Source organism: Eleginops maclovinus, chromosome 11, assembly GCF_036324505.1.
Source record: "Eleginops maclovinus isolate JMC-PN-2008 ecotype Puerto Natales chromosome 11, JC_Emac_rtc_rv5, whole genome shotgun sequence".
NCBI classification, from domain to species: Eukaryota; Metazoa; Chordata; class Actinopteri; order Perciformes; family Eleginopidae; genus Eleginops; species Eleginops maclovinus.
The window spans coordinates 1581986-1609272 of record NC_086359.1 but is presented as its reverse complement, the minus strand read 5'-3'; the positions used below and the strand labels follow the sequence as shown (position 1 = coordinate 1609272).

The window sequence follows — 27287 nt, the reverse complement described above, 5'->3', positions numbered from 1 at the left end:
ACCAGAACTGAGTCCATTCAGAGTATCCTAAAACATAAATAAACAATACTTACTCCAATTGCAGATTCAGGTAAGTAAATTAAGTCTTAATCAAAATTAAATCTATTTTTACCAAGAGCAATTTCTTCTCATTTTTTTCCAGAACCCATTCCCCATTCATACTACTGTACTGTAGTATTTGTAACACATTAATATAAACATTACCCTTAAGTGCATTAGCAACATTAACTGCAGAAAACATTTCTTTCTTTCTCCTTTTTTTTTTTTTTTTTTTTTTTACATTTTGTCCATTGAACTAAATCTGTTTCAGTAGGGAAACCTGAAAAAAAAAAAAGATTAGGCATTAGCAATAAAGCAGTCAGCAGTCATAAATCACTCATTGAGTCTGAACCGGAGAGGTGGTCTGATTTCACGGCCCCTGGAGGTCAGTCTGGCTGTGCCACTGGACAGAGTAGGCCGTGCCGGTGTTCCCTGTGTAGTCTCTGGTGTAGGCCCCGGTGATGCTGTGTGGCCCCTGGTGACCATCACAGGAAGTGGACTGCTGACGGGACGTGCTGGGCTGGTCTCGGGCTGTAGTTGTGGTTCTGCAGGCCCGGTGGTCTCAGCAGGCCCGGTGGTCTCAGGAACAGCCTGGAGGTGTCTCCTGTTACGCCGCAACACTGTGCCGTTGTCCATCTTGACCATGTAGGATCTGGGTTGTTCCGCTTTCCCCAACACCTGCGCAGGGGTCTTCCACCCCTTGTCTGTGTCCAGCTTGACACGCACTGCCTGACCTGTTGGCAGCTCTGGGAGATGGAGGGTGGAGTGTCGGCGGTTGTAGAAGTACTCGTAAGATCTCTTGGCTTTAGAGTCATTTGTTCTTACTTGTTCAGGGCTTATTGGAGTCATTTGCAAGTTTTGCTCCAATGTGGGGACTGTGGTGCGAATCTGTCGTCCCAGCATCAGTTGAGCCGGACTGGCCCCCGTTGCAGCAATGGGTGTGGCCAGATAGCTCATCAGGGCAAGGTACGGGTCTGGTTGTTTCAGCAGTCTTTTAGCAGTCTGGACTGCTCTCTCGGCTGCCCCGTTGGCCTGGGGGTAGTGGGGGCTCGAGGTTGTGCGCGTGAACCCGTACTCTTTGCAAAAGTCAGTGAATTCAGCTGACGTGAACTGCAGACCATTGTCGCTGACTAGTTCGAGAGGTACACCCCATCGGCTGAAGATGGCTTTGAGGCGCGTGATGACCTGCTGGCTTGATGTAGAAGGTAAGTGTACCATTTCGACATACCTGGAATAGTAGTCCACGACTACTAGATAATGCTTCCCTTCCAGCTCGCATAAGTCAGCAGCGATCCTCTGCCAAGGCCCCTCTGGCAGGGCCGTAGTGATGAGAGGCTCACGCCTCTGCTTGGGCTTGTGCTCTATGCAGAACTTGCACTGCGTCACGGTTGTTTTGATGTCGCCTCCGATGCCAGGCCACCAGACAGAGAGCCTGGCTCTCTCACGGCACTTCGTCAGTCCTTGGTGACCTGTATGGATTCTTTTCAGAATGTCTGCTCTCAGTCCTTTTGGAATCACAATTCTGTCGTCGTACAGAACTAGTCCCCCCGCTTCAGAGAGGTGATGCCTGGCAGAATAGAGTGCAGAGAAGGAGGAAAAGTTGTGTCTCTTACGCCAGCCGTTTCGCACACTGGAGATGACCGCCTGAAGGTCTGGATCCATCCGCGTTGCTCCTCTTATCTCCTCCAACTTCTCTGGTGACATCGGCTTGTTTGTCACCACTGCATCGACGTACGCCTCGACGTGGCGCTCCGTCTCTGACTCGGCCTCCTGAGTCAGAGGGCTCCTGGACAGCGCATCTGCCACGATCAGCTGCTTTCCTGGAACATGGACAGCTGTCGCATTGAACCGCATCAGGCGCATCAACAGTCTCTGGCACCGCACGGGTGCTTTGTCCAGGTCACATGCATTTATCAATGGGACTAGCGGCTTGTGGTCTGTCTGGAGGCAAAAACTGTCTAGCCCCTGTACATAACGTACAAAGCGTTCGCATGACCACACCGCTGCCAAGCACTCCTTTTCTATTTGGAGAAGCCGTTCTAGGTATCTGTTTAAAGGCAGGCAAATGCGAACAGTTTCCCAATCCTCCTTAGTCCTTGGTTGTGTGCACACACCGTATCATCTGACGGCTCACCTTGACATTGTTCAGCGTGACGTAAAAAGCCATTTCTGCCTAAGGAGTCTGATGATTTTTAGAGTTTTAGGCAAGGCTGCTCAGAGTACCACATACTCACTGTCCTTCTTGATCAGGTCTAAGTTAATGGGTTTTGCCGGTTTAATGAGGAACGGGTATGTGTATAGAGGTATTGGATATGATTAACCTGGCGCAAGACTCTCCACACCGAATGGTTTGCTGGATTTCTTTGCATCAACTTATTTTTAGCTACTTGTTTTGCCAGTGTTTGCTTGATTATTTCTGACATGCTTCCGGTTTCCAAAGACTGTTGAACCCACTTGGGGGCACTGTTTCCCCAGTGTTCATTCAGACATGCTGAGATTGATTGTTCAGCTCTCAACTTGCTATCCTTCTTTGGTCCCAGTAGTGAGCCGTATGTGATGTCGTTCCATTCTCGCCACACTCCACCATGTACATTAAGGTCGTCACACGTCTCTTGAGAACTCAGGCGGACTGAAGAAGATACTACTATTTGAGCTCACACTGAAAAGTGCCTTGGTTTCCTTGTTGTAGCAGATTTGGTGTCGGGAACCAAATGCCAGAAGCCCACTAAGAGGCTCTAGCGGTGGTAGAAACCCCTTTTGCCCCGCTAGCTTGGTTGAAGGTTCCTCATGCTAACATTAACTCTTTGATCATGTTACATGCCGTTTGTTGTTGAGCTCCAACTTGATCCACGCAACACTTGACTTGTGTCGTTTATTTCTATTTACCGAGCTACATGGCAATGGCACCATCTGTGAGCCTTTTTGAGATTCTGCTAACGTTGATATACGCCCATCTCTACATGCGCCTCAAGCTCCGTTTATTTGGAGAGGTGGTAAACAAACGTAGCCACCTCTGCTAACGTTGTGGCGACCATATGTTGAGTCCCAGCCTGTTATCAGCTCGATTTTTGACAGTTTCCAAACTGTAGAAACATCCTATTTTTTTTCGTAGTAGGGGGCTTCATGTCATCGGGGTAAACATGCATTCAGAGCAGCCGTTAAACAAATGGCGCATGGACTTCCCACTTCCTACCCCCAGTATTCTGTGCAAATTTTAGTATTTTACCGTTGATTTCCAATAAGGTTACTTTTGCGCCACTTGTGGGTTCATGTTCCAGAATCTGCCTATGCACTGTACTTCCAACCTCTGGAGCAAACTGTAGTCTTGACTCTGGGATTGTTTGGCATTTTGTTGCTGACGTGTTTCACATCATTACAGGTTGGTCCTGGTGTGCAATTTTGAAGGCTGAGTATTTTGGTTTTTGGTAGTGTTGCTGCAACACTGAAACGTGTAATGGTTTGGGGCTGATCGCTCTCCCCGTTGCAAAAGATTGTGGTCATCATCATCACATCGCAAAATTTGGCACAATTAGCCATTTAATTTTTGAGTCATGTTTACTTTAGCAAACCGTCAAAGTACATGCTTCGCATTCATCTTTCCGTGTGCGGGGCAAATAACGTTAATTAGTCGTTTTGCATCCCAACCGTTAGTTTGGTTTCCACTTTGTGTTGCGGTATGCTGCTCTCAGCTTTGGGACGTTTTCATTGTGCCACTCCTTTCAGACCGCGTTTAAGTGCTGTCCCTTTGTTGCTACAGTCTTGCACTGAACACTCTGGTCTCCTGCTTGTGATCTATTTCTGCCCCGTCTGTCGGCGGTGTTTACGTGTATTATCACTCTTCCAGGCGTAAGATCCCCTCAAGTTGAACTATTTGAACCTGCTTTATCTAGAATGAAATAACGAACGTCTGTCTATAAATTTTATTGACCGTTTGTTTGCCAATTCATATTGTGCTTAATCTTATAAATCATCAGCAAATCCACGTTTTTTCTAAGTCTCTGCACAGTTGTTGAGCATTGCTTGTCATGTTCGTTGGTTTTTAGACCTTTAATTTTGACTGTAGAACATTGCGATATTGAATTTCCCGTATAAGTCTTTATCAACGCGCATCCGTATACACAACGATTCATACAAGCCCGCTCCTCTCCCCATCGTATTTTGACAGCGGTTCTGACTTGTACTCACAGATGTCGTCTTTTTTTTTTTGAGCTTGGACTTAGAGCGAATACTGAAGAAATACGGCGTTACCGAAAGCTTAAACCATTATGTGGAGGAGTAAAGCTGCAACTGTTTCAGGCGGCCAAAATATCCATTCTTTGATTGATAGCTTTTCGCGTTCGTTCGTTCTTTCTGTCTTCCCTGTCAATAACGCACAACTACTGTAGTCAACTTATCGTTTTGGGTTTCTGTAGGGTTTGGTTTTATATAACGTACAAAATGCATTCGCTGGTAATCACGCGGCTCTATATAGCGTTCAATACTGTACAGGGAGCGGGAACTACTGCCCACCGGCAGTAAATTAAATCTGGATAGTTATACCTAAATACTATTAACCAAGGATCATAATGTCCTATTTAAATATTAATGTTTCACCTCCATGTCTTCATGTTCACCCATGTTTTCTGTCAGGACTTAATCGGGGGGTTGTGTTTTAATTTCCTCCATCAGTAGCATCCGCTGTGTTTTATCTGACAGTAAAGCTGCAGTGAGAGTGGGAACAGTCACCTGGAAGCGGCTATAATCAATAGTTTTATATCAAACCACCATGCAGAACAATCTTTTCTGGATCAGTGTTTAAGACAATGTCTGTGAGCGTCATAACCTGCAGGTAGAGATAGGAGTCACAACCACATTGATATCATGAAGGAATTTAAATATGATTAGCAGGAGAGAAACCCACCTGAGATCATCATCTGTGTCTGCTTCAAATAAAGAGTATCTACATTTTCTTCTCACTTTGTATTTCCTCCTTCTTCATTATTTAGTGTGTGATGTGAGGTTATGGCCACTGGGAGGCGCTGTGGTTCCGGCTGATATGTGGGTAGACTGTATGGCACAGTAAGCATGTTTAAATATCCGACTTAAAAAAAATACCATAGATTTCGAAAAATACAAATAAAATAGTCTAAATCAAAACATCTATAATATCTATAAAATGTAAAAAGGGGACATCCTTTTGTCATTTTTCTTCATTTGAGAATTTACATTATGGTAAAGAGCTTCCAAAAGCGAAACGTCTTCATATTTAAAGGTGGAAATACCTTAAAAATGTCAGTGTCCCTACCCGATGGTTGTGTTTGATGCTCAAAAAGTCCAGAAACTATGGTAATATGTCATTCTGAGGACTGGAGTACATCTTCAAATAGATCAAATATGATGTTTCGTCCCTTTGAAATGGACCCCCAGTAAACCACATTCATGCCGTCTTGTAACCCAGAGAAACAAAGGAGGATATTCCCTCCTCTACATTTTACATTTCCCCGCCCCCTATTTGTCCCAAAATACATAGGCGAACCTGTTGCTCCTCAGCTCAGCAGACACAGATAGATTAGACAGCAACACTCTGAGGGGGAAGCATTCAGGAAACACACACACACACACCCACACACATATTAGTAGTAGTAGATGCACCACTCCAACTGGATCCCTCTGAAAGGTTAGTTTGATCTTCCATCAGCTCTCGCCTGCTCTGAGAACCTGATCTGCCCGTGCAGTACGTAATCTGTTTCGAGTGACACTGTGCATGAGTTTTCCACAGCTTATAAATAACGACTGCTTCTGGCTTCCAGCAGATGAGAGGAGGGCATAAGAGAATACACACTTTGGGAGAAGTCCTCCATGGAGGTAGATGGGAAAGTTGCCGCCAAGGGATCCTCCTGCTGCAAGACGTCCGTTAAAACCAGTTTGCATCTTTGAAATAAGTGGACACTGGCATGGATCACAGCAGATTCATCTAAAGGAAGGAACTAGTAGACAAAGTTCTCAAGAGCTCTCTGTAAGGACGTCAAGCAGAGAAGGAACTAAGGAAGGTTTTGGTTACCGACCTCTGTCTAGGCCACTCCTTGGACTTGAATCTCAGGGTTGGTGAGGGTCTCTAAAGAAGCCATGGATGCATCCACAGAAGGAGTACTGGACGCGATGGAAAGCGAGGCTCTGGTTGAGTTCCGATCCACGTTGCAAGCCGCCATAAGGGAGGTCCATGTGGATGTAAGTTGCTTCAAGCAGCGCATCGAGCAGAGGATCGGCGAGCTGAGCGTCTCCAACGGACCTTTGGTGGAGGCGGTGAACCGACTGCAGGAGGAGAACCAGCAGCTCCGGGCCAAGATGGAGGGCCTCGGCCGCCTGGTGGAGGGCCTCACCGGGATGCAGATGGAGAGGAGGGCTGCCGAAGTGAACGAGAAGAACGTGGAGGATAGTTTAAAGAATGGACAAGAGGAAAGAGTGGGAAGAACCGAGTGCAGCCAGTCGAGTCAGTCCACCTACTCGGAGACGTCGGGGTCCAGCGGAGGGTCGAGCTCTGCTGCTGCTGCAACCAACCACCACCCAGCACCGCCTCCATGGAGAGCAAAGAGACATGCTGACACTAACGTGAGTACTCTGTAAATCTGACCAATCTTCTACTTCATCTCTCATAAATGTTGTGTTTTACGTTCGATTGCTTCAAAGCCTCATGATAGCCTCCACATTTAAAATTGCTGATCCCCACTTTCATTGAATTTTGAGTTGTTTAGTCAACTCTGTAACACCTATGATGTTCCTGCTCCAAAATAACCACCAATGGAGCGAATGGATTGGGTGACGCTTCACTTAATAAAGAGGATAAGTTGAAGGACGCTCAGAGAAGTGCTCCTTGATTTGGATTGGCTCCACAAACACATTATGTTGAAATGACTTATAGGTCAGTGTTTGCTGGTTATCTGAACTCCTTGAAGAAGTAATATTGAAAGTGGTAAGACAATCATGCACTGGATTAAAATGATGCGCCACTTCACTTGAGGAGGCACCAAAATAGTCACAGATAGGAATCTACATCCCCAATATCAACAGACACAACATGGCATTCAAAATAGCCATTCACTATCTCCTCTTTGCTCCAGATCCAGATGAGACTCTGAAATTCAACCCTCCAAGAAGTCCGTTCTGATTAATAGATCCGTGCGATTGAAGGCTTCTCCGGTTGCACAACACTGCTGTGGTTCAAATATCAGACCAGATTTTCTCACGATTACAAACAATTGATATTTGGTTGCAATAATCACAGAAAGAGAAGTAGCCAGATGTTTCCTGAGCATTTGAATCAGCTGCTCATGTTCCTGTATCTTTGGCCGGGGAATCTGTGCAGCTCAGTTTTTCCAAATACCTTCCCCGAGGTTAACTAAGTTTAGCCAAACTCTGTCAAGATACATCCATCCTTTATCCAACACCAAACCAGGGGACACTTTGTTCAACCCACACATAAATGATAAAATGGGTGATAAATAAACCATCAGAAGATCAGACTCAGGAACTGATCCACAAATAGCTCCATGTGAGGGAGAGGATCAGAGTCAAACTGCAGTATATATTTAACCTCTGACTCCAGTTGTTTTCTCTAAATCTGCATCATCTGTTCCAAATACATTTATTATATGATTATGTTCAATTTTAGACCAAATATTACAATATCTGGATTAATAATCGTGTGTATTTTAAAGTTACTGGAGTCATATCCTTGAATTTGACCAAAAATGAATGTAAAACCACCCTTACCCCCCCCCCCCCCCCCCCCCCCCCACTCCCCACTCAGCGCTCTGACAGCTTTTATAACCGCAGGTCCTCCAAAGGGCACATGTATTTTGGGGTTTGTGATTTGGGACTGGCTGCAGCTCTTTGGAGTCGATAACCGCACACTTAATGAAGTCCAGAACATTTCCGGAAAGGAACATGGGTCAGAATCAGTGTCATGTTTTATTCGGCCCGTGCTTCAGCCGTCCACCAAGTTTCATTGGAATCCAGGCAGCGGTTTTACTGTAACTCAGAAGTGAAGGGTCTGATAATCATGCAAAGTACCAACAATGCAATGCATGATGAGACGCTGACGGAGAATCTCTGGCACTGCATGGTCACCACTCGACAAAGACCAACAGTAAACCACGCTTCGTGCTCCACAGTCCACGTATTGTCTCTTTATGACGTGACTATGACTATTTTAATGCAGTATGTGGACGCCTGATTCCATAAAAGACTGTTTGCTTTTCATTCATATATTAAACTCAAACACTCGTAAGCTCTATGGTTCTTCAGGTCCAGCCTAAAAATAAGAAGTCACATTTTATCCTAAAAATCTGTATCTTCCTGAGGTCACATTGTTCCATTGTCTTACATAAAACAGTTCACTGAAACACATCGTATGGATATGTATTTTCTCTTGTATTTACTTGCGTTGTGTTTGATGTACAGGTAATCCAAACAGGTACCTAGATTAGATTCGACAGTGAGTACTTTAGATCAGGTACAGACAGAATAAATATACCATAGACTGGGATTGACATTATGAATAAATAGGAGCACGGTGAAGAACATGCAAACTGATGAGGTCAGTAACCCCCCCCTCACCCTGCTCTCTGAACACAGGTATATACCTAATCCCCTTCCCCTAATCTTTCAGGAATCTTGCTTCCCAGCCAATCCGAGTCTCAAATCTCCTGATGGAAAGTTGAATTGCGTCGGCGTCCCGGTCAATCATACCCCGACTCACACACCCTTAAGAGTGACAGCCAGCTGTCCCGACGAAACACACACCCTGCCAACATTCTTCTGCACTGAAATCACCTAAAGTCCCCCCCCCCCCCCACGCTGACGTACTACGATTCACCCCCCACAACACCAAGATAGACCTCTGATCCATTCCACCACTTAGTACTTAGATTCTGAAGTTCAGGTTCAGTTTAGGTCAGTATTATAAATAAAGGCTGGTGCGTTAGGGTTGGGGTTGGGGTTGGGGTTGGGGTTGGGGTAAGGGTCTACAGGGGTAGGGTTAGGGTCTACAGGGTTAGGGTTAGGCTCTACAGAGGTAGGGTTAGGGTCTACAGGGGTAGGGTTAGGGTTAGAGTTGGGGTAAGGGTCTACAGGGTTAGGGTTAGGCTCTACAGGGTTAGGGTAAGGTTCTACAGGGTTAGGGTTAGGCTCTACAGGGTTAGGGTAAGGGTCTACAGGGTTAGGGTTAGGCTCTACAGGGGTAGGGTTAGGCTCTACAGGGGTAGGGTTAGGCTCTACAGGGTTAGGGTAAGGGTCTACAGGGGTAGGGTTAGGCTCTACAGGGTTAGGGTTAGGCTCTACAGGGTTAGGGTTAGGCTCTACAGGGTTAGTGTTAGGCTCTACAGAGGTAGGGTAAGGGTCTACAGGGGTAGGGTTAGGCTCTACAGGGTTAGGGTTAGGCTCTACAGGGGTAGGGTTAGGCTCTACAGGGTTAGGGTTAGGCTCTACAGGGGTAGGGTTAGGCTCTACAGGGGTAGGGTTAGGCTCTACAGGGTTAGGGTTAGGCTCTACAGGGGTAGGGTTAGGCTCTACAGGGTTAGGGTTAGGCTCTACAATGCAGCAAACAATGGTAAACCTAGATGGAGGTGCATTGGTTGGTTGGAGATGTTTTCCAATTGGTTTCTGTAAATTTCTGTGGACTGTGAATCCTACAGTGACAGTCAGAAGGGTCCACTTTTTCCCCAGTACAGAAAAGCTGCGTGCTTCAGTTAACTGAGGTCTTACAGTCCTTACAGTTACTCACCTGTTTTACATAATATCCGCACACATCCAATCCGGTTCAGAACATTCTGAACATAAGAATGTAAAGAGTATCGATCTATCGAGATAACTGGCGGCCTACGTTAACCTACAGCGTCTCTTTTGGCTTTGAAATGGTTTGGTCCGTTTTAGGGGTGTCCGAACTCTAAATAGAAAGAGTCTTCCAGGAATTCATGGGAAGATATTTGTATGGTTAATTACCATTGCAGGTACTTGATGATGCATAAAAGGTTCACCCCACTGACACGTTGGTTTGAAGTCTTTTGTGGGGGTCCACGTGTTGATAAGTTGGGTCAGATGCTGTAACATGAACCTTGACCTTTGCAGGAAATCAAAATGCACTTTGCATTCCGTACTTCTCTGTCCTTTCTCCTGTCATTATTGAAACACTCAGAGAAAGCCTTCAAACACAGACTGTCCTGAGACGTTGCTCAGTTTGGTAATCCAAATGTTGGTCTTGTGTGGTGGTGTAGGAATGAGTCCATAAACCCCAAAATGACTTAGCATTTTATAACCTGTTGTTATCTTAGGGCCACATGTGACATTTTCAATTCAGAATTCTGAGATTCATTTCAAAATAATTACTTCTTTTTAACGACAAAAGAAAAACGCTCTTCTCTTTTTGCCTCGTTTTTATTAGAGGTAAAAAAAAAGTGTGTTTTCTGAAATGTAGTTTTGGGTATTTCAACATTCAGTTTTGAAATTGTCTGATTGGGTTGTTTGCAGTATGTGTTTGGACCTGTAGGCCAATATGTTCATTCAATAGGAGTTTCACATTACAAAGTTTGCAATTGTAAAGGTGAAATAAGTTCTGTTGAACTGTGGCTCACACACTCAGGTTGATAGGTAAAGACAAAGCATTGTTGTCAGTATCCAACCTTTGCATGTTTCTAAGAAAGAGCCAAAATAAGTAATAGGTAAACCCAGGCAGGGGTGGAAAGGATTACCCGGGTCAGACAGAGTGAGACTGTGCGATCCTACAGGAGCTATACTGGAGCCCAGAGATCACGGCGGTGATAATCCCCGCCTGACGACCAGTTGACGGCCGGCTGAAATGGCAATGTTGCTTTGCTGCCAGACCGCCGCGTGTCTCTGGAAAGCCGAAGGCGGGGGTTCTTTTGTTATTCTCAGTGCCACATCGTGAAAGCCTTCGAGCGCAAACTGTCCTCAAACTTGTCACCGTTAACCCCCTTTGGTGTTGTCCTGTGTTGCTACTAACGGCAAGATGGTCGCTGCCTTAGGGTGGTGCAGGAATGAGTCTTAAAACCCCCAAATTATTCAGCATTTTACAACTCCCACTTCCCTTAGGCCCACATGTGAAATGTTCACTGACATCCGACCAAAAGTGATTCTATTTTTGAGTTCGTAAGAATAAAGTCAGAATATGAAATAAAGTGAGTTGATGGTCGTCTGAAATGGCTATATTCTTTCCTGCCAGACCACTGCATGTCTCTGGAAAGCAGAAGGTATGGGGTTGGGGGCGAGGGGGGGGGGTTGGGGTTGGGGGGGTTAAGGGGCAAATACAGGCCAGCCTTTCACGCCAAACTGCTTAGGCTAACTCCCTGATTTCCAAAGCATCCATTTGGGACTATATTGGGATGTAAGAAGAGTGGAGCGGAAACTCTTGCAAAGGGACTGATTGCAAAATTTAAAATAGCTTCTCAGTGGGAACACGGGTTTGTTGGCCACAGCTGTCATTAAAGGAGCAGCTTTCAGCCGTTAACAGCTGAACATCACACATTTAGACACTCACACACACACACACACACACACACACACACACACACAGATCTACCATGGAGGATAAAGGCCTGCATGTAATTTTAGCTCCACAGCAGTCTGACAGACAAAAGGCAGCATCTCTGTTTGCTGTGAGCGGTTGGATGAGTGATGTTGCTGAGACAGATGTATTTACAGACAGTTAACGGTCTGTCTTGCATAACTAATTTAACTTCCTGGGTAACGGCTGGAAAAGCAAACAATTCCTTACACAAGCATTACTACTTGCTCTCATTGACTAAAATCAAAATGATTACAATAGAAGTGGAGCTTAGAGAACTCAGCACCAGGATGATCAAGACCCAAATGTATCGGGTTCTGCCTTTACCCTCGCTGCATCCTTTACCAAGTTTAATGAAAATTGGGACGATGGATTCGTCTGAAATCCTGCTGACTGAAACCAGACTAGTTTGCCAATTATGGATCATCTTCTTCCTGGGTGTCTCATGGTGGTTTATCATTCCCCTGTTCACTCTGTTCCTTTGAGGCTATGACTGACCGTACCCGTGGATGTCATGGTTTGGTTCCTAGAAAGATTAATATAGATTTTGTTCTGAACAGGGCACTGATGCAAAAGGAGAGACACATGTTGCTGTCCAGGAAAATGGGAACACAGGTAGGTGGAACATTTTACATTTGTCCCGGTTACCTGATGAGGTGACCTCGCCTTTGATTCTGTCTGGTTCTGTTTTCTCAGAAAGCTCCTCAGTGGACTGTGATGCCGCTGAAGCTGTGTCCCAGTCCCACCGGCCTCTCACCGCCTTCACTCAACACACCGCAGAGGCTTCTACATTAAATGACCCTCTTCAGTCCGCCGTGGAAACCCCCAACATGCCTGGTCAGTCGATTCAGTTCAGTCTTTGTTTTTAGTGGCTCTATCGGATCAAGCACTCTGAGTTTGAATCTCCACATGGCAGAACTTGTTGTGTCTTCTGAGGCCGAACAAATGTTAACTTAACCGGATCAATTCTGGATAACTCAGACTGGAGAACCAGAGCTTCTTAGATTGCATTTTTAATTGCAATAAAACCAAAGTAAGACATTTTTTAAAACCATATGAAGTCATAGATCTTAAACCGTTTCCTGTTGTTGACTCCTTACTCCCTTACTCTCAGGAAGTGACTGATATTTCATAACGTTACCCAAACTTCCAAGCAATGGTTCGGGGTGTTCATCGGATTTTCTTTCCTTTCAGGCCAAGAAGACTCAGGTCAGTTTTCCAAACCCCATCACCCCCTCACTGCGATGATGAAGCCCAGCCCTGAAGCTCCGGCCGTCCCTCAGTCACCGGCCTCAGCGCCAAAAGAACCAAAGGAAATCAAACCAGACGCCGATGAACCCCTGCCCCATCTTCCCGTCACCGCCATGTTAACCAAAGAGGGTCTGAAAGCTGCCCAGTCTCCGGCAGCGGTGCCTAGAGCAGCCGCTCACTCTGCAGAGGCTCCATCCGGTGGGTGGAACTGTTCTACGTCACAAACCTAAAACTGTCTTTGTCCTGAAGTCAATGGCTGGTTGTATGTAGAGTCTCTCCTGGGACATGTCTCCATGCTTTAATGTTCAGACAGCTCTTTATTCTCTCATACTGCCTGTGCTGCAGCACCTCTTTTCACCCTCTGTCTGAAACCAGAGCCCAGTCTGCTCTGATTGGTTAGCTGGCTGGCTCTGACCAAGCACTTAGAAATGTCCCGCCCCCTAGTGATGTCATTATGTCACTGTGTCACCTTCTGTTCTGCAGCTGCGTCTGTAGCAAAGGAGCTGAGGTCTGCGATGTCCCAGGATCAGTCGGGCTCTGTTTCCCAGGGTTTGGTTCATCATGCCGTCACCGCCACGACCAGAATCAGCTCCGAGACTTCATCCAGGCCTGATTCCAGTCCTGCTGCAATCCCAGAATCCCCCACCATGACGAGAGGCGAATATCCATTCAAACGAGGTGAGGTCGCTGCTTCAGCGTCGGTTTATCGTCCCGCTCCTATGTCTTCCCAAAGAGGCATCAAAACATGTGCGCTTTTGTTTGTATTTCTTCAGACGTCACAGAACCCAAACCACACCTGCCTCTTTCAGCCGTGAGCAAACCCAACACAGAGTCTTCTCCTGCTGTATCACCTTCATCACCTACTCTATCACCTTCATCACCTGCTGTATCTTCTTCGTCACCTGCTGTATCACCTTCATCACCTGCTGTATCCTCCTCATCACTGGCTGTATCCTCCTCATCACATGCTGTATCTTCTTCATCACCTGCTGTATCATCTTCATCATCGAGTCTCCCTGCATCCCAGGAGTCCACCGTAAAGCCGGGGGAATATCCCTTTAAGAGATGTGAGTTCAACCAGGGATACCGGGGTCTGTCTGTGGAGTAAAGGTCACGGTCTATGTTTTAAAAAGTGTTCCGCCTTTAAAGCAACTTTAAATATTAAAATGGATTTGTTTTGATTTTTGATTTTACTTTTGTTTGAATTATTTCACATTATTTTATTTTAGACCTGCGATAGTTAGATAAATGAATAAGTGTATTTATCTTGTTCTTTGTACAGGTAAAATAACGGCTCTTTATTTAAGTAAAGCTTTATTTAAACATTTGTGTCTTTAATAATAATTTATATTCAATATGTGTTCCTCTCGTTTATTCAGTACCAGTTCTCAAGACGCCCAGTCCCAGTCTGAAGAGGAGTGTGAGCTTCCCTCAGCCTGCAGGTCAAATACCCTGACCTTTATTAAAGCAACAACCGTCTTTAGAAGTATTTCTCTTGTAAACTGTTCTTATATAGTTCAGAGCCTGTCATCCATTGTCCTGTTGTTGTTGTTGTTGTTGTTGTTGTCTGTGAGTGGGGATGCTTTGATTGCTCAGAACAGATATATATTGATCTCTCTGTTCACTCTGATTGTTTTCTGTTTCTGTAGAGAAGTTACTTCCCTCCAAATCAATCATCAAATCTGGTTTCTCACCGAGTCTGGACAAGTGAGTTGAAACTGATACACTTATAATTGATATTGATTTTGCCTAATTCTATATCAATGACATTATATCAGATTCAATTTGCATCACAGCATAATTATAGGGCCTGTTTAAAGCCGATTGTGTCCTCTGTCCTCAGGAAGGTGACTAAGGCCGCCGGCGTTGAGTTTAAACCGGATTTAATGAAATCTCAAACGCTGCCTCGCTCCAACAGCGCTCAGGCCAAGAGGGCGATGTTTGAGAGGATGAACTCCGAGCCCACAAAGTGAGTCCAGCTTTTTAAATATTATTTCCATGTTGTGTAATATCCCTGACGTGTTTCCCTGCACGGATTTACGTTTCCGTTGAACAGACCGAAGGATTCAAAGCCGAAGCTGAAGCGCTCTCAGAGTTTTGGCCCTTCGAGCGCCAGCGGGATCAAACAGATCCTGCTGGAGTGGTGCCGATCCAAAACCATCGGATATCAGGTACAGCTGAGCCTGTATTTAAAATGCTCTATCCTCGTTAACAGCTGTGATATGATATATCAGATCATCTGTGGTGCTGACACTGTTTCTCCCTCAGAACATCGATATCCAGAACTTCTCGTCCAGCTGGAGCGATGGGATGGCGTTCTGCGCTCTCGTGCACTCCTTCTTCCCGCTGGACTTTGACTACAACACGCTGGAACCAAAGAACCGCAAACAGAACCTGCAGCTGGCCTTCACCACCGCAGAGTGAGTACTCTGAAGCATCTGAACTATGAGCAGAAGTATTAGAAGTGTAAGGTAAAGGTGAACATTTCGTACAGGAACCAATGTTGGGTTTTGCTCAAACGTATCTCCTTTAATTAAAGGTCGACATATTTAAAGGTATATATGAACACATGGTGGAAAAAGCAATACTAATATAACTTCTTTTGAAAACTGTTTTCATTGTTGAACATTTCAAGACTAAATGTTTAATTATATTTTATTAGTCGATTTATTTTAATAACCTGTATTTTTTTAAATTAGTTCTTTATCTCAAAATATGAAAAGTAATTTTTTCAAAATGTAAGATGTCTTTGAAAAACAGGGGATTTTGTTTTTTTGGGGAAATATTTTTCCTTAAAATTAGTCGTTTTTTTTAGGAAATTGTTAGAAATTTCAAAATGAAGATTGTTTTTTTTAAATAGTTGAATTTGAGTAGATAGACAATCATCACACATCTCTAAAGCATATTTTTAGGGACATATTTACATATCAATTGTCACGTGAGCATTTATTCTGTCTTCTGTTGTCCTTTTGCAGTAAATACAATAAAATAGTACATTTTATTTTCGTTGGTTTTTTAAAATCAGTCATTGTTGAAAATAAATATTCTTTTTTTGATTGTATTTTTTTCCCATTTAGTTGATTTATTTTTCCATTACCTCCTTTTTTAATGAATCATTTATTTATCTAAAATATGAAAAAAGTAATTTTGGGAAAAATTTGGGGACTCTTTAAATTTACGGGGTCTTTGAAAAAAGGGGTATTTCCATTCTTTGGGGAAATATGTATTTTACTAAAAATGTGTTGATTTCTTAGAGAATTACTGATCTAATTTGAATAGATAGACAGTCATTACACATCACGGTTTTAAGTGACATATTCACATACTGATAATAACTTAACCTGAGCCTTTCTGTTGTCTTTCAGCAGCAAACAGTAAAACCTTTGGCAGCATTTCAAACTGTATTCTGCGTTTCAGGAAGCAGGCGGACTGTCTGCGTCTGATCGAGGTGGACGACATGCTGGTGATGGGCGACAGGCCGGACCCCATGTGTGTGTTCACTTACGTCCAGTCTCTGTACAACCACCTGAAGACGTTTGAGTAACTCTGTATCAGAGGACCTTATATTTACCACCGTGTGTCATGAACACTTTGAATAAGCTAACAGGAAGCCACTGCTGTTTGAACCACATGAGCACTTAATGGATGTAGTGTTTGGTCGAGCAGTTTCTCCTTCAGTATTTACACTCATTCACTTTCTTATCGCTTGTATTCTCAAATGCTGTCACCAAAAAAGGTGAGTGAGGGATACTCGAGTAAAGATCTTTTGTTTTCTTGCAATATTTCTTCAAGAGGTGGGGAGTAGCCTAAGCGTAGTCGGCATGATTTAAAGTATTTCCTTTTTTAGGTATTTTTATTTTTGGGTATTTTTAAATGTGCAGAGCAAAGACAAATGAGGTGTCCTTCTGTGAACGACAGAAGAGAGAGACGGCCGAGAGGAATAACAGAAACAGAATTGGCCAGTGTTGTGTATTATGGTATGTGTGGGTAATGCTGGGAAACATGTATGTGTTTATGCAATAATGAGATTCTAACTTATCTGATTTTAAAAACCAAGAAGAAGAGGAAGAGGTTGGTGCTGCAACCAGGCTGTTTATTCATAATGAGTATGCAGGGCTGTTGAAGAACCCATAATAAAAACCTTGATGGATTTTGTACATAGCTGGTAGATCGTGTTGGCAAATAAAAGCTTCTGAAAGTTGTATGTTTTAACTGTGTAAGAAATAGATTGTTAAATAAACAAAGCTTCTAGTTTATATCAGACTGTTGGTTGCCATCTACTGGTTGAATACATGTAATGCAAAAGACTGCTAACAAACCAATAGTGTTTCTATTGGATTTTACTGTAAGGAGCCATATTCTGCTCATGCTCAGGTTAATATTAATATTTAGTGTCTCTACTGGGATATATTTACATGCTTTAGTGGGAGAGAAACTCCCTCTGGAGGGAACTCTCGGATGTTAGCCTTTGCAGACCGTTAACATGCACCAAAACCTATATAACACACTGCAGGAAGGGAAACCCAAAAGCAGAATAGGACCTCCTTCCTGCCATGTGTGCTAATGCAACAGTCAATCAAAGACAGGGACATGTACAGATATTGGGGGGAAATAAAAGCGTTTAGTTGTAAAGTAATAGTATTCACACCAGTTGTACAGTTATAGATTGACAAACCTACAAGTCATTTTTTAAGATGCATGGATTTGTGTTCGATCATGCAATATGTCCTTTACTGTTCAAATAATAATTCAGCATGTCTTCACAAAATTCATGTTTGAGAATTCTGTTTTTTAAAGCAAAATAGCAGCAACACTGTTTGACTAAGGTGCGTTTAAGGGCTTTGAACTAGAATATTATAACAAATCAAAGTTGTAACTTTAAGATCCCGCTTTGTTTTCAGTCTTTCCTTGGGATTTAAAAGTAAAGCAGGACACATATGGCGTGAAAAGCATAACGTACAATAATCATTGTCTTCACTATAAAGGGCGGTCATTTTAAAGAAGTAGAAAAGTAGTTGGTGCTGCGGAGTTGTTATATTCTTTAAATGAAGTAGAACAGTATTTATCAAATTCAATTTTTGTTTTGATTGCTTTGTTTATTTTTAATAGTGGTACCATATTGTTGTAACTATTAAAAAATAATGCTAAGTTTGGTTAAGAATCAGAATTTTCGTTAAATCGTTTTTTTTTGTTGAGTTTTTCAAGATGCATTCATGGCTTCAAAGTTTAATATTAACTTGAAGCAAATTAAAGTGGTAACTTGAAAATACAGCACTGTTTTCAGTCATTCCTTATAATATAATTTAATTTGTAATGTTGTAAGTAGTAGGAATAAGTGTTGAAAGGCATACTTAATAAATAATGAGTGTCAGCACTCAATAGTGTAAAGGGGTTATCATTTAAAAGTAGTAGAAAAATCGTTCAATCGTATCTGCGGATTTTCTGGAGGGAGCATGAATGCAACGCTTCCCATTGACCAGGCATCCCTTCCGGTAGATGAGGTCAACTTTTCCCCAGATCCGCCATTTCAGTCCCGGAGTTTGTAGTTACACTTTAGTTTTGACTTTATTTCGGACTCTTTTTAACGTGTTTGTGGGTGCCACACAAGTCCCACCAACTAAAGGCAACATTATACATTACTCCTGGAAGTTTTGGTTTTGTATAAGTTCTTATTTTCCAGGTGGAAGCTGGTTAGTGAACCAAAGTTTTTGCATGAGTTTCGGATTTACAGGCTGAGCCGGACCGGGGTTCGAATCCTGCTCGGGACGAATTTACTGCATGTCATCCCTTCTGTGAATAAAAGCACTGGTTGCAAAAAGAAGGAATAAGAAAGGCCTTAAAGCCTCGGTGGGGATTTCACAGCCATGGCGGGTAACTTTGACGCGGAGGACCGTGGGAGCTGGTTCTGGGGAAGGCTGAGCAGGCAGGAAGCCGTGTCTCTGCTGCAGGGAGGCCGGCATGGCGTGTTCCTAGTCCGGGACTCCATCACCAGCCCGGGGGACTACGTACTGTCCGTGTCGGAGAACTCCAAAGTGTCCCATTATATCATCAACAGCATTAGCAACAACCGGCAGTCTGGATCCGGTAAGTGTTTATAGCAAGCGATTTCACTAAACACACCTGATGTGTATTTTCATGTTTGAACATTGGAATGCTTTGATTTATCTTCCACCCGCCAAACCCCGTTTATGTAATGCCTAATTTAACGTGTTCTTTGGAAATCTGAAGAAAATCGGACTCTTTTTAAGGGATATTAAGATATTTTTGCGTTGTTGGGATGCATATTTAACGTCGGCTTGTAGTTATATAGCAAACTATTTCAGTAAAGACTCCTGATACTAAGGGTTTTTGTCATTTTTAACAGCGGAATGCTTTGATTTAGCAGCGTTATCTTCCACACGCCAAACCCCCTTTACGAATCTTCTAATTTAAAATGTTTTGGGGAAATCTGAAGAAGATCGTGCTCTTTGTACGAAATAAATAGATATGTGTTTGTTGTTTGAATGTATTCTTAACATCGGCTTGTATATAATATGATAATATTCACTATTTTGAACACAAATGACAACTTTAACATGTGGTCGCTCCCGCCCACCGTGGTGTTTTTTTGACCTGTAACTGGAGAGCTACTCGTAGAAAAGAAGAGTACATAGTGCTTTCACTTTTTACTTGAACTGAATTAGGTTTTCCTTGACACCGATGAAAGTAACCGTTTAAAAGAAAACCATTCGTCCCACTATGTATTAAATGGGTAGGGTAACCGTTCCGTTAAAGCGCCGTACAGTTACGTGGGTTACACTTTGAATGGAGTCTGGTTTTCCCAGGAAGTGCGCCGGACGTTGATGCAAGTTGTAGTACAGTGGCCAAACTGCGGTACTACAACTTCCGTGTCAGTCCGTGACGTCACAGGGCCTAACAATATACTTTTCCAATTGACTTACATTAATTAATTGCTATTTTGTACATAACACCCATATTACATCGCTGTAACAGTTATCACACCCATATTACTCCATTGTAACCATTATTAAACGCATATTACACCCTTATTAGACCCATGTTACATGTTATTAGACCATTACAACACCCATTATACACCTATTTTACACATGGACACAACCTGTCAAATGAATAGGATACAGAAAACATTTGAGTGTACATTTTCGGATTTTCTATCTAGCTGTCAAGAACCAATCCAATTCCACTTAATCAATAATACTGGTTCCTGGAGGAGGGTTGAGGCGGTGTTTTGTCCTCATGCAGGCAGTAGGAAGGTAAATGCTTTAGGGATTGAATGGGACTGGGCAGGCTGGGCTGTCACAACTGGAAGGTGACTGAGCAGATTGGTGTTTCAGGAATGCCTGTGATCCTGCTGCTCAGACAGCCTCCTCATAGGTCTGCTGCTTCTACCTCTTTATGGCTGGGGCTCAACTCCTTATCCTTCCCTTGCATTGGGTCGTTTTTACCTCTCTAGAGTCAATCATCCATTGTGGGCCATCTTTGGGAGGAACATTACCCAGTTTTGTTGGCTTTTGGTTGAACTAGAAAGAAATGATCGTGCCAAAGAAGGGTAATTGGAGCACAAACCTCCACCAATGTTGTTCTGTCTGCTTCAACATGTAATGGTTTCTTCATTGGTCCATGATGCACACTTCCACAAATATCTGGAGGAGTAGTTGTTCTGTAATCCTGCTGAGGTTTTTTTTTTATTGCTTGAACATGTTGGCTAAAACTGTCTCGTGTTTGGCCTGATGCCCCTCCATTGATTGGGTAATCCTGTGCTACATCTATGTTTGTCTTCCTGTAGAGAAGCTATGTTGTCTTTACCAAGTTCACTACCTTTACTACTAAGTTTGGTTGGATTTTATGTGCAATATAAACACTGATTTGTTACTTTCCTGTAGAATAATCGCTTTGATGTAAAAACACCCACTTTTATATTTATCTTATGTCTGTTGTTTTTAAATAGCTGCTACTCATTGTAAGCCACAGTTGTGTACTTATTAGCAGCCTGATAACAGTAGTGAAAGTAAAGCTATATCTAGTTATTACAGATTGTGTAACAGTAGTTGAAGAGATGGCATCCAGTAAAACATTATGCGTTTCCTCCTGATTTAAATCGCACAACAAACTCACAGATCCTCCTCTCCTCCCCAGGTCTGGCTCCTCCTCGGTTTCGGATCGGCGATCAGGAGTTTGAGGCGCTTCCTGCCCTCCTGGAGTTTTACAAGATCCACTACCTGGACACCACCACGCTCATAGAGCCCATAAACAAATCCAAACACACGGGGTTTGTTAGCGCCTCGGCCGGCGTTCCCGTTCAGTCCGACGAGGCCGAGTTTGTCCGGGCGCTGTTCGACTTCCCCGGCTACGATGACGAGGACCTGGCTTTCCGTAAGGGCGACATCCTGCGGGTTCTGGAAAAGCCGGAGGAGCAATGGTGGAACGCGGCGAACCAGGAAGGTCGCGCCGGGATGATCCCAGTTCCGTACGTGGAAAGGTACCGACCTGCCTCGCCCACCGGTACCGGTGCCGCTGCTGGTGCTTCTGGACAGCAGGCTGCAGGGGTTTTGGGCCCCGCAGACGCACCAGGGCCCCCTATAGGAACTCCTCCAGGCGCCTCGGGTCAGTACGCCCAGCCGGTGCTGAATGCCCAGCTGCCGAACCTTCAGAACGGACCCGTCTTTGCCAGAGCGATCCAAAAGAGGGTGCCCAACGCCTACGACAAGACGGCCCTCGCTCTGGAGGTAGCGTTAGTTTTCTACTTTGATAGAGTGGTGCAGGGATGAGTCGTAAAACCGGGAATGAGTCGCTGTTGATCAACAGCTCTGAGTGTGGGGAACCAGGGAGATGCTAACTTAATGCTAACAGCAATACGTCATCCCGCACCACTTCTTCTTCCTCAGTGTTTGTGCTTCTCACTGTAGATTGTCCCTGTTGTTAATGGCTTACTCAGGCCATGAACACACACACACACACACACACACACACACACACACACACACACAGTCTTCAGAAAGCAGTACACATGAACACACTCACAGTGGAGATGGCACTATAGAGAGAGAGCCTCTGTATGAACACAGTCTTTGTGGCTCAGTGGGATAATGTGAGTGTATCATTGTACGTTCATCACCAGTGGAGCGCCCGATGCTTTCTCCTGGAACAGACCATAAACAGTTCTAGTTTGGTTTGTTAGTAAACTCCAATCAATAGTGGTGGTTAATGAAGACGTGGATCCCACAGTGATATAAACCCTGTCAACATCACACTCTGTAGTAGAACTGTGTCTAGCTAAAAATCAATATCAAGCAAACACTGATATTCTTCTCGGTGAACAGCTCAAGCTTTTCTTTCTGTTCTCTTTAGGAACGTTAGTGTGGAGAGCGTCTAACGGACAGCATTTTGTTTTATATATGATTTATTTGTTTTCGTTGCACAAAAACGGGAAAGAAACGAGAGAAAAAACGTGGTCTAAAGTTCAGAGTCCAGCTTCTCAAATGCAAATATTTAGCTTTTTTATTACAGTGACCAGAATATCGTTTGGATTCTAGAGTTATAATCTTGGGAAACACAGATGCCCATTGTTTCCCCATTTTCTGACACTTGAATTGAGGAAAAACTATTGAAGCACCTGAGCAACCTCTAACACGCCTCGTTTCCTGACCCAAAGTGACATCACTGGGATGGAAGCTTCCCACAAAACAGATTTACAAGACAAAAGTTCCCTTTCAAGATAAAAGCGGTCTTCCACGGTGCTGTTCTGTCCGATCATCATCCGGCTGCATGACGTCTGAGTGACCTTCTGTCATTGACACGATCAATCGCTCCACAATGTTCCAATCAAAACAGGATGTCAATACGTGTGTGTGTGCAGCAGCTGTGAAGATGAGGAGGGGTCAATCCATTTAACGTCAATATTGTTCCCCTCGCATGAACTGGGAGGAAAATCCCATAAAAGCATTTCGTTCCCCTGGATTTATCTCTGTTATTGTGTCCCCCTCTCAGGTGGGAGACATGGTGAAGGTGACCAAGATCAACGTGAACGGCCAGTGGGAGGGAGAGTGCAAAGGCAAGCGAGGCCACTTCCCCTTCACACACGTCCGACTGCTGGAACAAAACCACCCCGATGACGAGAGCTGAGAAACACACACACACACACACACACACACAAACACACACACACACACACACAGGCACACACACAAACACACACTCACCATCCTCTGGTTCTTGTCACGCTCGGGAAACATTAGTTTACACTAAGGTCGGACTGATATCGGTTAGCATATGTTAGCTTGTTCGTTAGCATCGCCCCCGTTAGCTGCATCATTGACCACTTCCTACGAAATGAAATGAAATACTCAGCAGCATTTATTGGTTTAGTATTTATTAGAAGGTTTCATTTTAAAGGAACACGGTTGATTGTTATTTCGATTAGCCTAGCTTAGCTTAATGTTAGCCGTTAGCTCTAGTAGTTAGCTTCTGAGTCAAGAGACGAGAAATCTACTTAATCCAGGTTTTTTATTCTCTGTTATGGGCACTATTTTGTTTCCGTTCTTTTAAGGTGTTAAACCCTTTCTACAGAATCCTTAAAGATCTGGATTTGTGTACTCCATGTATTTTAGCATTAAAAAGTGAATTAAACGCAATCTCCCCTCCGCCCAAGATGCCTATTTTTAATCCTGTTCTACCCAATGGACATCATTTGTATGAGACAGAGTCCAGGGGCAGTCTCGACTTTAAATACTCATGATTCAAGATGTTTTAATTAGCATTTCTTTAAAACCTGAACCTAGTGCGTTAAAATCACAACATATATATATATATCATATTATTTCAAAACGGCTTTACACCACCAGCCCTGTATTGATGCGCTTTGCTAAGGTTAAACCTGCGCATACAGAGATTACTTTCTGCAATAATCCAAAATCACATGGAGAAATCCCATTGACTTTCAGTCAAGGGAACCAGGGAGATGCTGCCTTCAGGGTCAGCAACAAAAATAGGACATCACTACACCACGCTTGAAGTTGTGTGAACAGGAAGATGGATGTTAATAGAAGCTGCTAAAAGGATATCAGAAGTATTCAAGTAGTGTCAAAGAGTATTACACGTCAGTAACCGATATCAGTCGAACCGTAGTTCTCACACCTCCAGCCCAGTATTGAACACAACACGACACACACTTCTTCCCTTCCTGTGTTTTCCTGTATCTCCACCGACTGATTCATGCAGAAGGGAAACCATCGACACGAGAGACAAAACTCCTCACAGAATCATGACTCAGCGAGTTCCTGCAGACTGTGAACCCTCGGAGTGAAAGACTTTTCCCGATGGAAACTCCACCGACTTATTACATCCCACACTACGAACAAGTCCTCTTTTTTTTATTACTAAAAGTGGAAAATATTATGATAGAATTGACTATATATACACACACCTTACATGCTAAATACTGTAAACCTTCTTTCCTTTATATTTGATTTTGTTACCAGAGACCTGTTATGATATTCTCGTGAAACACTATTCAGCGCCAACGTGGACGACGGTAAACGAACAAGAATCTGCTTCAAAGGACGCAGAGGCTGTTTTTAGAAGACGAGAGGAGAGAGGTCGAGGATTTTATTTCTGTCTCTCAGCGGAGTTTTCATGACATTGTCACTCGAGATGCTTTTAAGATAAAATCCACTTTGAAAACGCTAAACGCTTTTGCATTTCTCACGTGTTCCTGGTGAAACGGACATGCCACTTTGTGTCACTTCGTGTGCCATGATTGACATTTTCTGCAGGTTTTCTCATGAGCTTATTCCACAATAACCTCTGAAACACACAAGAGATGTTCTCTAACTGTACCAATGTTGTTCTCCTTAGTTTAATTGTTTTTATGCAAAATGAGCAAATACCAACTCTTACCTTCCCCGTTGTTCACTTTGACCTGCTCTCAATGTTTTGATGTCCCAATAAGGAGTTATTCCATCTATTTGTCACACATTAAGACATTCATGCTCTCATCAATCACTACCTTCATTTAAGTATGTGTTTAATTTCAGTTTATAGCATCTGGTGTCTTTAAATGGCTGTAAAGACACGACAGCCACGCTTTCCTTAGAGAGTCATCCTGTGGACTCGCACATGTATCACCCTTCCTATCATGCAATAAACTACAGTAGGAACATGGTGATCAACTTCAGCTGCACATACATTATTTGGGAGCATCTGCAGAGTCACTTCCTCTCTACCTCGTGACTTCTGTTTTTCCCCCTTTTTTTAAATTCTGAGTTTTTCTTTTTCTTAGAACTCAGGAAAAACAAATATCAGAATTGAGATATTTTTTGGGGGAATTCAGTTCAAAAAAATGTCAGAATAAAACAAAATAAGAGTTGTTTCTCAGATCTCAGAACATGTCTTTCACTCAAATAAAGCCCTTGACCTCTTCCGTATAAGCTCCTGTCCGCTGGCAATATCAGTATTGTTGTTTAAATGAACAAATGGTTTCCAAAGCACTAAAGCATTACATCCGTTCTGTCCTTGTTTCCAAATCATGCATTGAGTCCTGGGGGTCAGATGTACCATACATAAATCATCTATACTCAAAGTAAACCCTTTCTGTAAAGATGGTTTGCATGTAGTTCCATGTTTACCCATCGTGTGAGTGACTGTCAGTCTGAACCCTTCTGTAGTATATATATTATCTATGCATTATGCAATCAACGGCACATTTATTCATTTTAATGGTGTGCTTTATGTCCTGTCAATGGCCCCAGCTGTATTTCATTGGTTTGATATGCAACTGATTTTCTTCGGGTAAAATTTTGCTTAAATTTGACAGAATTTTGATGAAATCTGAAACTCACACTCACACACACACACACACACACGTGTGTGCATCTGACCCTGGATATAATAAAATGTAATATGTTTACAATGTGTTTATAAATTGTGAAAGTTTCCCTCCAAATTTAAGGAAATTATTTTTTGTACGCTTCATTAATGCCATATTTTTATTACCGTTCTGTTCATACAATATTTTGGGTCTCATCTGTGCATTATTGACAGCTCTGTATGTTTCAATAAACACATGCAATAGATCTCATTCCCAATATTCCACCTTTATTTGTACAGGCTGCAGAAATAATGAAACCATAGATTTTCAGCCGTCGATGTGCTGATTAAAGTCAGATATGTGTAACTGCATTACGGTATAAAGGTGACCAATTAACACTCCATGACAGTGACAACAGCCCAGGAATTATAAAGTGTGCTGCTGCAAATCTTGGATGAAATGGAATATATCTGATGTCCCAAAACACGACGTTGTGTCACAAATTGTTTAGTGAAATCTTTCAACAATGGTCAAGTTTCTGCATAAATTTGCATTAATTGAACATTTACCAAATTATATTTCAAGGCCGGTTCCTCCTGCCACATTTCCCTGATTTGTATTGTTTATATTTGCTGTAAAATTTGCAAAATTTGGATGAACTAGAAAAGATACGATGACAGCAATGTGTCCCAAAACACATTTTATTGCAGATTGTTTAAGGAAATAAATGAAAATGCAATATAAAAGTGTCTGCATAATTTCACGTCAATTGGAAATCTGTTTTTTATAAATGTGTTTCTTGTTATGCCTTTATGCAAAGTGTTCGTCTGGTATCATCAGTAACTGTTGCCTTTTTTGATAAAATATTCTAATTTTTAAAATCATGGCATTATTGCAACTCAACAAAGCAGTTAAAGACCAATGAATACTTTTAAATACCACTGATGATCCTTCAATGTGCACCTTATCTCCTCTACAGCTCAGAGTCTCATCATGCCAAATAATGTTTTTGTTTTTGCAATGATTATATATTTTTGTGCCATGTCTCACCCTCACTTTTTGAAGAGGACCGGAACAAACAAAATAGGCTTTTCAAAATAAGAGAGATTGTACAATGTGTCAAAGTGTTGTGAAAATATATGATTTGAAGTTAAAATGTACCTTTTTTTCTTTTCTGTAGCATGTAATGTGTAAATATACCTAGTCAATAAAAATATACCAAGTTGTCATTGTGGGATTTTCCTCACCGTCTCCTTATGGTGTGTTAGTTATGAATACAACATTTAATGAACATTTATGGGATAGGTCTCTACAATATGGGCATCTCAGAACGCTGTGTCCCTTTCTAAAATGGGGAAATATTTTATGAAAAAAAGTAAAAAATTGCAATTTTACATTTATTTAATTTGCTTGTATTTATTTTTGTATTAATTGAATTCGCCCTGATTTTAATGGAGTAGGTTTGGGCTAATTTTGGAGAGAGGTTTATTCTGGACTTGGCAGGAGGGGTGGCCTCAGTGGCGCATGAAGGCCAGAAATAGAGCGACTGTAGAATCACAAAGTACCCGGATGTGGGCCCACAGCGTTTTCCAAATGAATGGAGAGCTGAAATAA

General features: G+C 42.9%; 2 protein-coding genes across 3 annotated transcripts; both read left to right on the top strand.

The window, feature by feature from the left end:
* The first annotated feature begins 5512 nt into the window (after positions 1-5512).
* LOC134872003 (smoothelin-like protein 2) lies at positions 5513-17110 on the top strand. Of its 2 annotated transcripts, XM_063895058.1 has the most exons (13): positions 5513-5695; positions 5829-6627; positions 12157-12211; positions 12293-12433; positions 12791-13045; positions 13331-13525; positions 13621-13914; positions 14227-14289; positions 14497-14554; positions 14691-14816; positions 14904-15018; positions 15116-15267; positions 16265-17110. In XM_063895058.1, the coding sequence occupies exons 2-13, from the start codon at positions 6145-6147 to the stop codon at positions 16389-16391; spliced, it is 2064 nt and encodes a 687-aa protein (XP_063751128.1). In that variant the 5' UTR covers positions 5513-5695; positions 5829-6144; the 3' UTR covers positions 16392-17110. The 2 variants fall into 2 exon arrangements, with proteins under 2 accessions (XP_063751128.1, XP_063751129.1); XM_063895059.1 differs by having other exon boundaries at positions 5513-6627.
* Positions 17111-18316: 1206 nt separating this feature from the next.
* LOC134872004 (adapter molecule crk-like) lies at positions 18317-26900 on the top strand. The gene is made up of 3 exons (XM_063895061.1): positions 18317-18931; positions 21005-21594; positions 22856-26900. Exons 1-3 carry the CDS (start codon positions 18712-18714, stop codon positions 22988-22990), a joined length of 945 nt encoding a protein of 314 aa, XP_063751131.1. The 5' UTR covers positions 18317-18711; the 3' UTR covers positions 22991-26900.
* The last annotated feature ends 387 nt before the right edge of the window (positions 26901-27287 follow it).